Source organism: Monodon monoceros, unplaced genomic scaffold (genome assembly GCF_005190385.1).
Source record: "Monodon monoceros isolate NGI ecotype Baffin Bay Population unplaced genomic scaffold, NGI_Narwhal_1 Super_Scaffold_18, whole genome shotgun sequence".
Classification (NCBI taxonomy): domain Eukaryota; kingdom Metazoa; phylum Chordata; class Mammalia; order Artiodactyla; family Monodontidae; genus Monodon; species Monodon monoceros.
Genome location: NW_021703774.1, coordinates 52081948 through 52097901, shown reverse-complemented (window position 1 = coordinate 52097901; position 15954 = coordinate 52081948). Strand labels below are relative to the sequence as shown.

General features: G+C 33.6%; 1 protein-coding gene across 5 annotated transcripts in view; it reads right to left on the bottom strand.

Moving 5' to 3' along the window:
- The window catches only part of COP1 (COP1 E3 ubiquitin ligase), a 261090-nt gene that overhangs the window by 140620 nt on the left and 104516 nt on the right, over positions 1 to 15954 (bottom strand). For all 5 annotated transcript variants that reach the window (XM_029228999.1, XM_029229001.1, XM_029229002.1 and 2 more), the window contains 2 exons: positions 9836 to 9950; positions 5343 to 5478 (listed from right to left, as the gene is read on the bottom strand). In XM_029228999.1, the coding sequence (XP_029084832.1) occupies positions 5343 to 5478; positions 9836 to 9950 (251 nt within the window). The remainder of the gene's footprint in view (positions 1 to 5342; positions 5479 to 9835; positions 9951 to 15954) is intronic.

Genomic DNA, 15954 nt, shown 5'->3' with positions numbered 1-15954 from the left:
AATTTGTCCCTACCTCAATTCCTCATCTGTAGAATGAGATTAATAGCAATGCCTTACTCCACAGTAAAGATTAAATGAGTTAGTGAAATACTTACAAGGTCATGTAAAATACTTACAATGGTGTCTGAAGAAAAGTAATCAAACACTACATTACCAGCAGCAAAAAAATGCCACAATATATAATCATTTTCTTCTTATGAATTTACTAATGCCTGATGTAAGTCTATTTCAAGAGTTTGAGAAAATATAAGCAAAACTGTTAACATAATCTGTAAACTACAGAGGGAGTGTATAACAATGTTAACCAAAACAATCTAGGTATGCAACGTTCAAACCAAGAATTCAACAGCCATTGCTACTAAGTATTCAGTAAGTTTAAACAATGCAGTTTCATTCCTCTCTGGTGGTCATGAATACCTAATTCAAGAAAAAAATGCAAAATGTTCCATTATTGCTATGTGTAAGAAAAGTTCTCTATCCTTTCTATTACTTGGTGACGTTAACCTAGGACCATCTAGTATTTATGAGAATGAACTTCACTGTAAGCCACTGATTTCCATACCTTGTCTATTGTCTATTAGTTGAGACATTGTCAAAGTAAACAAGTGCTGCCACCTTGTGGACTCATGAGTATGGTGTTAAATAACCCAAAGTGATCCATAAGCAAAGGAAGACAAATTTTAAAATGAGTTTCCGGTTCAGCTTTTTCTCTCAGTGAGATTCTCACTGCAATAAATGACCAACATTAAATACATGTCATGCCATTTTACAGTAAGAATAATTTCTTTTACAATGTAATGAAATAATGCACCAAATTCAACATTATTTATCATCTCTAACAAGTCTTCACCCCTCTTTCCAAAAGAAATTCTTCATTAAATGTCCTAATTTGCAAGGAATTAGAAGTCTTTAAAATGAATTTATTATCAATGATGTGTCTGAATGTGAGAAACTAGAAAAAGCAAAAAATCACCAGGACTGAAAGTTTCAAAGTCCCTTCAATACTATGGATACTATGTTCCTTTGCTGCTGCCTACTATAGTTCTTCAAGCGTTCTGCCTGATAAACTTCCTGAATTGGAAATTTTTCCTTCAGAAATGTTAATTCAATGTAAATAGGAGAAAATAATGGATGTCAACATGAAGATGAAACAACTAAAGGTACCTTTAAATTTTTTATTTTGCTTGACATATTTTGATATAACTAATCTCACCTTCAGTGAGTATTTTTCTAAACTGAAATCTTGTCTTCCTATAACAGTAAATGTCTGCCTTAGAAAACATAGCACTCTGATATAAATGTCTTTATATGATCAAGGTTTACTTATTTTTTAAAAAACAAAATTACATTATATCAAGCTAAAATGGCTTTCAGGAATGAAGAATAGCTCTTACTCTTTTTTGAATACCTAGAAATGTATAACCAATCCTACATTTTCTAACTAGAAATGCTGCTTTTGTAATATGAAGTTAAGAAGGAAATTTTTATTTTGTTTTTGGTTTATTGTTCATTTTTAAATGGAGAAGAAAATACAATATAGGATGAATTCACAATGGTCAGGGACATTAATTATTATTACAACAGAGTTCTAATCTGCATTACATTTCAGTTGGGTAGAGCCATATAATTATGTGTGTACATACCAGATCAGTATTATTTCTTCTATAAAGGCACTGAAATAAAATTGAGAGCTCTCCTGAATCCAAGCATCAAAGCTGGCCTGTTCATGATTACACTCCTAGCCTCTCCCACACTAGGTAGTCAATGAATTTTTGTTAAATAGGTTAATTACTAATTTAATTAATTAGTTAAACAAAACCCACAATTTACTGCATTTTAAAACTTTAATCACTCCAGTGCCTGATTAGGAAAACTTACACTGCCAACATATAGAAAAATAAATAAATGTATGATTTTTGTCTTGTTACCAAGTTAAACAACAAGCTTGAATACAATAAAAGATTTAATGCAATAGTCTCTTTAGCTAATGGCCTGAATTTCAAGATCAATATTCATATACATAAATAAAAATCTGTCATGAAAATGGAAAAGCACATGTAGTTTCAGTAATTTTTAAAAAGCTAAAAATTGTCAAATTCCTGATCCACATCAAAAACATTTTTTTTACGGCTTCTTCATTCTATCTAGAAAATTTGAACATGGACTAGCAATTTGATGATTCCAAGGGACTACTGCTAATTGTGTTAGAGGTGATAAAGCCCCGTGGTTATACAATACCCATATTTTAAGACATAGAGATTCTTAAGAATCTACAGTTGAAATGACGTAATACCTGGGATTTGCTTCAAAATACTTAAGCAAAGAAATTAGGAATGAAGAGTATAAACAAAGCAAGTATAGCAAAATTTGGATCACTGATGAGTCTGGGAGATGATTGTATAAAGGATTATATTCTTTCCATCTTTATGTATATTAGAAAATTTATTAAAAATTTTTAAAGAATGGTCAAGATGATGAAGATAAAAATAATACAAATTAATAACAAAAAGATAACTAGAAAACCCCAATATTTGAAAACTAATGTCTCAGTAATCCATGAGTCAAAATAAAATGAAAATTGAAATTTAAAAGATTTTTGAAATGAGTGAAAATGAAAAATATCATATCCTTGATATAATAACAATGAAAAACCTAAAAAGAAAATTACAGAAACAATTTCATTTACACGAGCATCAAAAAAATATTCAGGAATTAACAAAGGAGGTGACTTGTACAATGAGAAGTACTAAACAGTGCTGAAAGAAACTAAAATATAAATAAAAACATACCCCATGTTCATGGACTGGAAGGCTGAATATTGTTAAGATGTCAAATACTACCCAAAGTGATCTACAGATTTAATGCAATTCCTATCAAAATCCCAATGACTTTTTTTTTCAGAAATAGAAAAGCCCATCCTAAAATTCACACGGATTTCCAAAGGGCCTGAAGTAGCTAGAGGACTCATACTTCCTGATTTCAAAACTTACTACAAAGCTACAGTAATCAAAAAACATAGATAAAAACAGACATATACACCAATGGAATAGAAGCGAGAACACAGAAATAAACCCTTGCATATGTGGTCAAAGGATTTTTGACAAGAGTGCCAAGACCATTCACTGGAGAAAGGACAGTTTTTTCAAAAAATGGTTCTGAGAAAACTAGATATTCACACGTAAAAGAATGAATTTAGATCCTTACCTAAAACTATATACAAAAATTAATTCAAAATGGATCAAAAACCTAAATCTAAAACCATAAAACTCTTTTCACAAGCTGGGATTTGGCAATGATTTCCTGGATATGACACCACAGGCACAAGCAACAAAAGAAAAAATAGACAAATAAGACTTCATAAAAATTTTTAAACTGTATGCATTGACAACAGACAATATCAAGAGTAAAAAGGCAACCCACAGAATGAGAGAAAATATTTATAAATCTGATAAAGGATTAATATTCAGAATATATAGAAAGCTCCTGAAACCAACAATAAAAAACAAACTCAATTTAAAAATGGACAAAGGACTTGAAAAGACATTTTCCCGAAGAAGATATACAAATGACCAATAAGCATGTGAAAAGACATTTAACATCAGTAATCATTAGAGAAATTCAAATCAAATCTAGGCAATCAAACCTAACCTCATACCCAGTAGAATGACTACTATCAAAAAAACAAAATAAATACTGGCAAAGATGTGGAGAAATTGGAACCCTTAGGCTCTGCTGGTAGAAATGCAAAATGGTATAGCCCTGGTGGAAAATAGTACGGCAGTTCCTCAAAAACTTAAAAATAGAATGACCATTTGATCCAGCAATTCCATTTCTGGGTATATACCCAAAAGAATCGCAAGCAAGGTCTCAAAGAGATAGTCTTACCCATGTTCACAGCAGCATTATTCACAGTAGCTAAAACATGGAAGCAACATAAGTATCCATTGACAGACAGACAGATGACCAAAATGTGTTATACACATGCAATGGAATGTTATTCAGCCTTAAAAAGGAAGGAAATCCTGACATATGCTATAGCATGGATGTACACTGATGACACCACACTAGTGAAATAAGCCAGTCACAAAAAGACAAATATTGCACCATTCCACTTATATGAGATACTTGCAATAGGCAGAATCATAGACAAAGAAAGTAGAATGGTGGTTGCCAGGACTAGGGGCAAGAGGGAACAAGGAGTTATTGTTTAATGGGTACTGAGTTTCAGTTTTACAAGATGTCAAGTATTAAAGAGATGGATGGTGATGACAGTTGCACAGTATTATGAATGCATTTAATACCACTGAACAGTTATTAAGATGGTAAATTTTATGTCATGTGTATTTTACCAGAATAAAAAAAAATTGGAAAAAAGACAAGATATCAATCATATCAAAATTTGTGAGATGCAGTTAATGCAACACTTGGAGGGAAATTTATAACACAAATTATCTATATTAGAAAAGAAGAAAGGTTTCAACTCAATCACTTCAGTTTCTCCCTTAAGAAACTAGAAAGATAAGAGCAAATTACTCCTAAAGAAAGCAGAAAATGGGAAATAATAAAGTTAAGAGTAGAAATCAATGAAACAGAGAACAGAAAAATAGACAGTATCAATAAACCAGGAGCTGGTTCTTTGAGAAGATAAATAAAATTGAAAACTTCCAAGCCAGACTATTAAGTATAAAAAAAAAGGGAAACAAATTTCTGAAATCAAGGATGAGAAAGGAAAAATCATTACAGAATCTAAAGACATCAAAAGGATAATAAAGGAATACTATAAACACTTGTATGCCAGTAAATTCAACAACCTAGATGAAATGGACAAATTCCTTGAAAGGCACAAACTAAAAATAATGCTCAATCAAGAAGAAACGGATAACCTGATTAGCCTTACATCTCTCCTAAAAGTTGGATTTGTTTTTAAAAATCTTCCCTCAAAGAAAACTCAAAACCAAGATGGCTTCACTGGGGAATTGTACAAAATATGTAAGGAAGAACTAACACCAATTCTTTACAAACTCTTCTAAAAAACTGAAGAGGAGAGAGCATTTATTAGGAGAGCACATCTTGTCATTAAAACCACACAAAAGAATTACAAGAAAACAAACTGCAGCCCTATGAGGCGGATGCTAACAATCATTACATTTTAGAGATAAATTGAGGACTAAAGAGATTCAGAAACTTGCCTAAGACTGCAGAGCTAAAAATTGGCAGACAAGCTGGATTTCAGAACAGAGGCTCTTAACCATAACACTATAACTGCTTCTCAAATTCAATTAAATTCTAGACACTCCTGCAAAAGAAAATAGTAAGAAAATAGTATGCTGCCCCATACTTACCTAGAAACTATGCTGGAACCATTATAGAGATCACTAGCATATGATAATGTAGCCAAAGGTCGTACTGAATTATATCGAGTAAACTTGGACAAGCATTCCTGAAATTCATCCAACTGGCTTGCAGTTCGACTGTCATCTATATGAAGAAAACAAAATAAAATAAATGAACTGAAACATAAGTCAAAGAGCAATATCCACAGACTAAAAACTATATACTAAACACAAACAACAACTCTTCCAAGAGTACTTAGAGAGGACTAACATACACAAATTATTGAGCTGATCTTTCAACTTTTAAGAAAAATTTCTCAGTGGTTCTTGAAAGACACAGTCTCTTTCAACACCAGTAAGAACATACTGTGAATTCTTTTTCTTTTTTAAGCAATAATTTCTTGCAAAAACAAAAAAAAGTACCTCTGATCAAGAGATGTTAAATCATCTATTAAAACAAAATCCCTTATCAATGAAGAAGGTGAGGGTGGAGAGACAAATACATATACTGGACAGGGTATTTGTTAAAGGAACATATTTACAGGGATACATCTTCATGTTCATGTTTACTTATAGTCAAAACACAATAATAACATAATTTAGATTAAAAATTGATTTTTAAGTAAAAAGAAAGTGAAATATTTGTTCACATAATACTTTGAATTGCTTCAAATCCAATTATGGGACGAGAGTAAAAAACTGCAGTGTATGAATTATTAATTTTCAAAATCAAACTTAAAATAGGTTCACTCGGGCTTCCCTGGTGGCGCAGTGGTTGAGAGTCTGCCTGCCGATGCAGGGGACACGGGTTCGTGCCCCGGTCCGGGAAGATCCCACATGCCGTGGAGCGACTAGGCCCGTGAGCCATGGCCGCTGAGCCTGCACGTCCGGAGCCTGTGCTCCGCAACGGGAGAGGCCACAACAGTGAGAGGCCGGTGTACCGCAAAAAAAAATAAAAAATAAAAATAAATAAATAAAATAAAATAAAATAAACAAATAAAAATTGGTTCACTCAAATGTTTTGGTGGAATATGGAAAACAATAATTCCATCCAATAGAACTCTTTACAAATACTTTGAGTAAAGTCCATTTCAGTAAACTATTCATAACTAAATGATGTAGAATTTAAATCACAAAATCAGGTTATAAAGGACCTGAGAAGACAGCTAATTTACTCTCCAATGTAGAAACAGGCCTACAGTAAAAGCATGAATAAAAACATTGTTTTTCAAAACTGCTTAAAGTTTGGACTTGCGTTTTCCCTTCCAAAGAAAGAAAAGAACACAATTACTTTAGTTAGCTTTCTATATTGAAACTTGAAATAAGCCTGTTACAACACAGTGTTTTCATACCTTCTTCCTTATTCTTAGCTCATATACATATACACACACAGAACTTTTTTAAGGTAAACTTTTGTGATTTCCCTTCTTAAATGTCCTTTGAAAATACTAGTAAGCAAAAAGAAATTAAGCTGTAAGAATCATTAAGTCAAAAGAGTTACTATTACTCTACTATATGATATATAATAAAGAATTTATTTATTTTATCTGGAGATTTCCAGTTATCTTGAATTGCTGACATGAAGTACTTTATCTAACAATTATTATAAAGAAAAACAAACAATTAGTTGAGGAAACTAAGTAAGCTTCTGGCCCTAATATTTTACATTTTAAAGATTTAAACACTAACTTAACATAGTCATCTAACAACCTACATTAAAAGGGCTCAATTTTGTAGTGTTTCCATTCTAGAAAACACAAAAGGAACAAACCCAATTAGCATGAAATATCAAGATGTTATTGAGCTAAAGTACTTGGTCCACAAAAATTATTCTCAGGAAATTCAACAAATGATAAATAAAACATAGGTTATTGCAAAAGGGGGGGTATCAACTGCACTGCAAAGTGGTTTGGATACAACATGCATCCAACCATGTAACTGGTTCTTTTTATATATAACCCTATTACTGTGAGCTACGTAATGCAGTAAATACTGAAAAGACAGTTACTTTATAGCTAACCATTTAAAATTGTTTTAATATTAATATATTCTTTCAACATTTTGACATCAATCCCTAAGTACATAAAATTCACAAGCATTCAAGAATGTCTATTCTGCAGAAGATCACAATCCTTTTCTAGGGTAGTTGAACTTCCAGCCATCATATCCACTCATTTAACACCTACTTTCAACAGAAGTTATAAAAATAACACTAAAAGCAGTTATTTCAGTATCTGAAATCATAGGGATTAGATTTCACTTATCTGGCTGTAAAAAGGTAGGATTTTGTTTGCTTGGTTGGTTTATGGTCAATACCCATACATATCTGATGGCATATCACCCCTCCTATTCTAATTACAGATTAGTTTGCAAAAGTGCGTTCAGTGTCTCTTCTCTCTTCTAATCTTTATAATTTAGCTTCTCTTTCAATTACAATTAAGAGTTCAAAGCATTTTTTCTTAGTCTTCATGTCTCATTTTCATAGATGAAAATAAAAGTTGGGGATGGGGAATGTGTTCTCATTTGAAGATATACAAAAGGACAATAAAACTCTTAGGTACCCCATTACAAAGAAGTTTAAATTTCCTCTTTACAGCCAAGGACACTAGGAGGGACTCCATATTCAGCAATATGATCAGTGTAGACACTGCAAATTTGTTAAGTTAAATTTGAGATTCCTAAAAACTAAAGACAACATGTGTTAAGTACAATACAGCCATGTCTACAAAAATAAAAATCTAATCTTCCTCCTGGTTTTAACTTACTAGTCTACCTCCCTATAAAGCTATATCTCCAAAATAAATTAAATTGGTTTGTGATTACCTTTACTATCCCACAGCATGCTTATGCTATAGTTATTTACAAATTATTAATCAATAGCCTACTCCAATCTCTCTTTCCCATCTTGCTCTCTCTCTTTTTTTAATGTCTGCCATTTGCCTGTGGTTGTATTTCAACATCATACCAATAACATCTGAAAGGGTTAACATGAACCCTCTGCCAGTCAGTAGAATGTAGGTCTAAGACTACTTTCAATGTAACAGCTTCCTACTGTAGCTTATAGACTATTACAGAAGTTTAATAAGGGGCTCAATTCTCAAGACAATACAATGAGAGCTTTGCATCTGTATGAAAACTGTTGACTATTAATTTCAAACACACTAATAAACAAAGTTTGGCTTTCTTCTAGTCTTCAGAGGAAAAATGCTAGTGAACCTATATACATTTTTCTGCCACCTCCAGTCCTGAGGCAAATTTCTCCAAAGATTCTCTCTCTATAATGTGTGGATTATAATACAAACATGGCTATTCAAGAGAAAACCAAGGAAAAATTTTTAACAATTAATAAAATAACAGACATTTTTTTCCTTGGTGGTCCTCATTTTGAGCAGGTGTATTACAAATGACATCAACTAATTGAGAATCTAACTTATACCAAGCATTGTATTTTACATGCATCATCTATAAACCTTAAAAAAAAAAAAAACCCTGCTGGGTCGGTATAAATGTCCCTACCGCACTGGTGAGCAAAGACACCAAGAAAGGCTAAAGATCAGAGAACTAACAAAAAGGGAACAGAACTCGGTTACTTTTCTATAGCAATAAAAATATTCTATACTATTGTGTACAAATCTTTGCATAAGTTATTTCCTCTACTTTGAATATGTTTCTAATTACCTTTTTTAGTTAATTAATACTAGCCTTGACTAAATACAACATCTCTGAAATCCCTACAGGAATCATTTTCTCACATTTCTCCATTTTCAACATGGCACGGCTTTTTCACTCCCAGTTTTATTAGTGGATATTCTTCTCTATTCCCTTAATGCTCTTTGCATATGTATATAACATAAAATATCACATAGAATTATTATTATTATTTTTTTTTTTGCGGTACACGGGCCTATCACTGCTGAGGCCTCTCCCGTTGCGGAGCACAGGCTCCGGACACGCAGGCTCAGCGGCCATGGCTCACGGGCCCAGCCACTTCGCGGCATGTGGGATCCTCCCGGACCGGGGCACGAACCCATGTCCCCTGCATTAGCAGGCAGACTCGCAACCACCGCGCCACCAGGGAAGCCCGACACGTAGAATTATTTACCTGTTGCTTCCCCCCACTAAATTCATAATACTCCTTGACGACAAGAACAAGTACTTTCATCTTTTTATTCTTAGCACAGAGGATAGTGCTTAGAACTTAATAAATGTTGAAGAATAGAAGGCAACTGAATGGAACTTATTTTTGCTAGCTACATATTCATGGCTGATTTGTTTTTAACTTTATACAGCTCACTATATACAGATAAAAAATTCCCAAATGAAGAAAGAGAACAAAAATAGATATGGAAAAGCAATGTTCTCCAAGATGTCTAAGAACCTCCACAATACTGTGCTAGACTATGTTGAAAACAGACACTTTTGCTTTCCATAAATCCAGCATAAGAAGCTAGATTTGGATATGAAACATGAATCTGAGATATTTTAAGAAGTCCTGAATGTACCTGAGATACGAGACATCCTTGTAGAAAAGTAACATTGCTCTAAGTCTTCAAAATGAGCAGTGAGTCGTTTTCGTCTTGATGCTAATGTGCTGTTATACCAGGGCTGTTTCTTTGTCTAAGGTGATAACAAGAAAAGACACTTGTAACTCAGAACAAATCATACTATTTCTCTGCACAGAATATCCAAATGTTTGAATATTTAATTTCAAAAGTTCACATTAAAATACTTACAAATAGCAAAATCCCAAAGTTCTTAGACCATATTTCGAATTCTTATTTTAAAGGGAAAATAGGTCAATTTTATGAGAATAAAATGAGAAGCTTCTTTCAACTCTCCAAATTAAATGAAGATAGAATCTATTATAAGGGCTATTCTAAAAAGTAGAATTTTGAGAATTTTACTTTAATATGCATCAATTGTTAGAAAACAATTACCAAAAGAAAACTAATTACTGCTTCATCATCCCTATATTGCAACCTATACCTTGTGAATAACAGGAAGACTGCTTGGCTGTACAGAATAGGTATTTAAATTAACACTGATTATTAGGTTAAGGGGTAGTTAATATGTATAGTTTGACATATACATTAGAAGACCCAAATAACTAAATCACATATATATATATACACACACACACACACACATACATATATATATATATATATATACACACACTTAGAGAACAACAACAAATCTGAAATATACTGGCATATAAATCTTATTTAAAAAGTTTATAATCCTAAATATATAATACTACCAACACCATGTTAATTAAAAGGGTATGAAAACCCTTCCACAAATGGTTACTATTATGCTTGTGGCACATTAACAGATAAAGAGATAAGACATATAATGAGATCCTGAGATGACACAAGTTCACCAATAAGAATACCAGAACTGCAAATGTATTAAGTAAGAAATATTAAGTTACTACAATGAACAAAAAACACTTATCTAAAGTGAACTCCTGCTAAAAGTAAATGGTAACTAAGATATATTTTAAAGTTGTGCTTGGATCAAAAGAAAAAAAGGACTATTTTCCAAAAGATAAACAACCAAACAGGAAGCTGAACTCAGAGAGGTAACAGTAAACAAAATATAAGAGTGTAGAAAAGGGGAAACAAGGGGACAATCTGATTTGAGGACAAATACCTACAAAAGAACAAGTATTAGATTTGGAGAATAAAAAGAGAATTTCCAAAGTGGAAGATAAATCTGCAAAAATTACTCAAAATGAAGGAATAAAGTCAAGAAGAAAGAAAAATTTGTAAGACAAGAGACATAGGAGACAGGATAATAAGGTTTATTCCAGAAAAAGATGTCAGAAAAATAATAGTGAAGGTGATCCAGGACCTTGGAAAAAGAATGGAGACAATGATCGAGAAGATGTAAGAAATGTTTAACAAAAACCTAGAAGAATTAAAGAACAAACAAACAGAAATGAACAATACAATAACTGAAATGAAAAATACACTAGAATAAATCAATAGCAGAATAACTGAGGCAGAAGAACGGATAAGTGAACTGGAAGACAGAATGGTGGAATTCACTGTTGTGGAACAGAATTTAAAAAATGAATGAAAAGAAATGAAGCCAACCTAACAGACCTCTGGGACAACATTAAACGCAAAGACATTCGCATTATAGGGGTCCCAGAAGGAGAAGAGAGAGAGAAAGAACCCGAGAAAATATTTGAAGAGATTAGAGTCAAAAACTTCCCTAACATGGAAAACGAAATAAACACCCAAGTCCAGGAAGCACAGAGCATCCAAGGCAGGATAAACCCAAGGGGAAACACACCAAGACACACAGTAATCAAACTGGAAAAAAATAAAGACAAAGAAAAATTACTGAAAGCAACAAGGGAAAAACAACAAATAACATACAAGGGAACTCCCCTAAGGTAAACAGCTGATTTGCCAGCAGAAACTCTACAAGCCAGAAGGAAGTGGCATGATATACTTAAAGTGATGAAAGGGAAGAAGCTACAACCAAGATTACTCTACCCGGCAAGGATCTCATTCAGATTTGACGGAGAAATCAAAAGCTTTACGGATAAGCAAAAGCTAAGAGAATTCACCACCACCAAACCAGCTCTACAACAAATGTTAAAGGAACTTCTCTAGGTGGGAAACACAAGAGAAGAAAAGGACCTACAAAAGCAAAACACAAAACAATTAAGGAAATGGTATTGGGAACATACATATCAATAATTACCTTAAACGTGAATGGATTAAATGCTCCAACGGAAAGACACAGGCTTGCTGAATGGATACAAAAACAAGACCCATATGTATGCTGTCTACAAGAGACCCACTTCAGACCTAGGGACACATACAGACTGAAAGTAAGGGGATGGAAAAAGATATTCCATGCAAATGGAAATCAAAAGAAAGCTGGAGTAGCAAGACTCATATCAGATAAAATGACTTTAAAATAAAGAACGTTACAAGAGACAAGGAAGGACACTACATAATGATCAAGGGATCAATCCAAGAAGAAGATATAACAATTATAAATATATATGCACCCAACATAGGAGCACCTCCATACAAAAAGCAACTGCCAACAGCTATAAAAGAGGAAATCGACAAACACATATTATCTCACACCAGTGAGAATGGCCATCATCAAAAAATCTAGAAAAACTAAATGCCGGAGAGGGTTTGGAGAAAAGGGAACACTCTTGCACTGCTGGTGGGAATGTGAATTGATACAGCCACTATGGAGAACAGTATGGAGGTTCCTTAAAAAACTACAAATAGAACTACCATATGACCCAGCAATCCCACTACTAGGCATATACCCTGAGAAAACCATAATTAAAAAGGAGTCACATACCAAAATGTTCATTGCAGCTCTATTTACAATAGCCCAGAGATGGAAACAACCTAAGTGTCCATCATCGGATGAATGGATAAAGAAGATGTGGCACATATATACAATGGAATATTACTCAGCCATAAAAAGAAACAAAATTGAGCTATTTGTAATGGGGTGGATAGACCTAGAGTCTGTCATACAGAGTGAAGTAAGTCAGAAAGAGAAAGACAAATACCATATGCTAACACATATATATGGAATTAAGAAAAAAAAATGTCATGAAGAACCTAGGGGTAAGACAGGAATAAAAACACAGACCTACTAGAGAATGGACTTGAGGATATGGGGAGGGGGAAGGGTAAGCTGTGACAAAGCAAGAGAGAGGCATGGACATATATACACTAACAAACGTAAGGTAGATAGCTAGTGGGAAGCAGCCGCATAGCACAGGGAGATCAGCTCCGCGCTTTGTGACCACCTAGAGGGGTGGGATAGGGAGGGTGGGAGGGAGGGAGACGCAAGAGGGAAGAGATATGGGAATATACGTATAACTGATTCACTTTGTTATAAAGCAGAAACTAACACACCATTGTAAAACAATTATACTCTAATAAAGATGTAAAAAATAATAATAATAATAAGAGTGGGGGACTTTAACACCTCACTTACACCAAATGACAGATCATCCAAACAGAAAATTAATAACAAAACACAAGCTTTAAATGACACAACAGACCAGACAGATTTAATTGGTATTTAATATTTAATAATATAGATATTTAATTGATTTCTTTCCATCCAAAAACAGCAGATTACACTTTCTTCTAAAGTGTACACAGAACATTCACCAGGATAGAACACATCTTGGGTCACAAATCAAGCTTCAGTAAATTTGAGAAAATTGAAATCATATCAAGTATCTTTTCTGACCACAATGCTATGAGATTAGAAATCAATTACAGGGTAAAAATCACAAACACATAGAGGCTCAACAATATGTTACTAAATAACCAAGAGATCACTGAAGAAATCAAATAGGAAATCATAAAACACCTAGAGACAAATGACAATGAAAACACGACAATCCAAAACCTATGGGATGCAGCAAAAGCAGTTCTAAGAGAGAAGTTTATAGCAATACAAGCCGACCTCAAGAAACAAGAAAAATCACAAATAAACTAACCTTACACCTAAAGGGACTACAGAAAGAAGAACAATCAAAACCCAAGGTTGGCAGAAGGAAAGAAATCATAAAGATCAGAGCAGAAATAAAGGAAATAGAAACAAGGAAAACAAGAGCAAAGATCAATAAAACTAAAACCTGGTTCTTTGAGAAGATAAACAAAATTGATAAACCATTAGCCAGACTCTTCAAGAAAGAGGGAGAGGACTCAAATCCATAAAATTAGAAATGAAAAAAGGAGAAGTTACAGCAGACACTGCAGAAATGCAAAGCATCCTAAGAGACTATTACAGGCAACTCTATGCCCATAAAATGGACAACCTGGAAGAAATGGACAAATTCTTAGAAAGGTATAACCTTCTAAGACTGAACCAGGAAGAAACAGAAAATATGAACAGACCAATCACAAGTAATCAAATTGACACTGAGATTAAATATCTTCAAAGAAACAAAAGTCGAGAACCAGATGGCTTCACAGGGGAATTCTATCAAATATTTAGAGAAGAGCTAACACCCATCCTTCTCAAACTCTTCCAAAAAAATGCAGAGGAAGGAACACTCCCAAACTCATTCTATGAGGCCACCATCACTCTGATACCAAAATCAGACAAAGATACTACAAAAAAAGAAAATTACAGACCCATATCACTGATGAATATAGATGCAAAAATCCTCAACAAATACTAGCAAAGAGAATACAACAACACATTAAAAGGCTCATACGCCATAATCAAGTGGGATTTATCCCAAGGATGCAAGGATTCTTCAATATACGCAAATCAATCAATGTGATAAACCATATTAACAAATTGAAGAAGAAAAACCACATGATCATCTCAATAGATGCAGAAAAAGCTTTTGACAAAATTCAACACCCATTTATGATAAAAACTCTCCAGAAAGTGGGAACCTACCTGAACATAATAAAGGCGACATAAAATAAACCCACAGCAAACATCATTTTCAATGGTGAAAAACTGAAAGCATTTCCTGTAAGATCAGGAACAAGACAAGGATGTCCACTCTCACCACTATTATTCAACATAGTTTTGGAAGACCTATCTACAGCAATCAGAGAAGAAACAAATAAAAGGAACAAATTGGAAAAGAAAAGGTACAACTGTCACTGTTCGCAAATAACATGATACTATACATAGAGAATCCTAAAGATGCCACCAGAAAACTACTAGAGCTAATCAATGAATTTGGTAAAGTTGCAGGATACAAAATTAATGCACAGAAATCTCTTGCATTCCTATACACTAATGATGAAAAATCTGAAAGAGAAATTAAGGGAACACTCCCATTTACCACTGCAACAAAAAGAATAAAATACCTAGGGATAAACCTACCTAGGGAGATAAAAGATCTGTACGCAGAAAACTATAAGACACTGATGAAAGAAATTAAACATGACACAAACACATGGAGAGATATACCATGTTCTTGGATTGGAAGAATCAATATTGTGAAAGTGACTATATTACCTAAAGCAATCTACAGATTCAATGCAATCCCTATCAAATTACCAATGGCATTTTTTTACAGAACTAGAACAAAAAATCTTAAAATTTGTATGAAGACACAAAAGACCCCAAATAGCCAAAGCGGTCCTGAGGGAAAAAAACAGAGCTGGAGGAATCAGACCCACTGACTTCAAACTATACTACAAAGCTACAGTAATCAAGACAATAGGATACTGGCACAAACGCAGAAATATAGATCAATGGAACAGGATAGAAAGCCCAGAGATCAACCCACACACCTATGGACAACTAATCTATGACAAAGGAGGCAAGGATATACAATGGAGAAAAGACAGTCTCTTCAATAAGTGGTGCTGGGAAAACTGGACAGCTACATGGAATAGAATGAAATTAGAACACTCCCTAACACCATACACAAAAATAAACTCAAAATGGATTAGAGACCTAAATGTAAGACCAGACACTATCAAACTCTTAGAGGAAAACATAGGAAGGACACTGTCATAAATCACAGCACGATCTTTTTTGATCCACCTCCGAGAGTAATGGAAATAAAAATGAATTAAACAAATGGGACATAATGAAACTTAAAAGCTTTTGCAAAGCAAACTATAAACAAGATGCG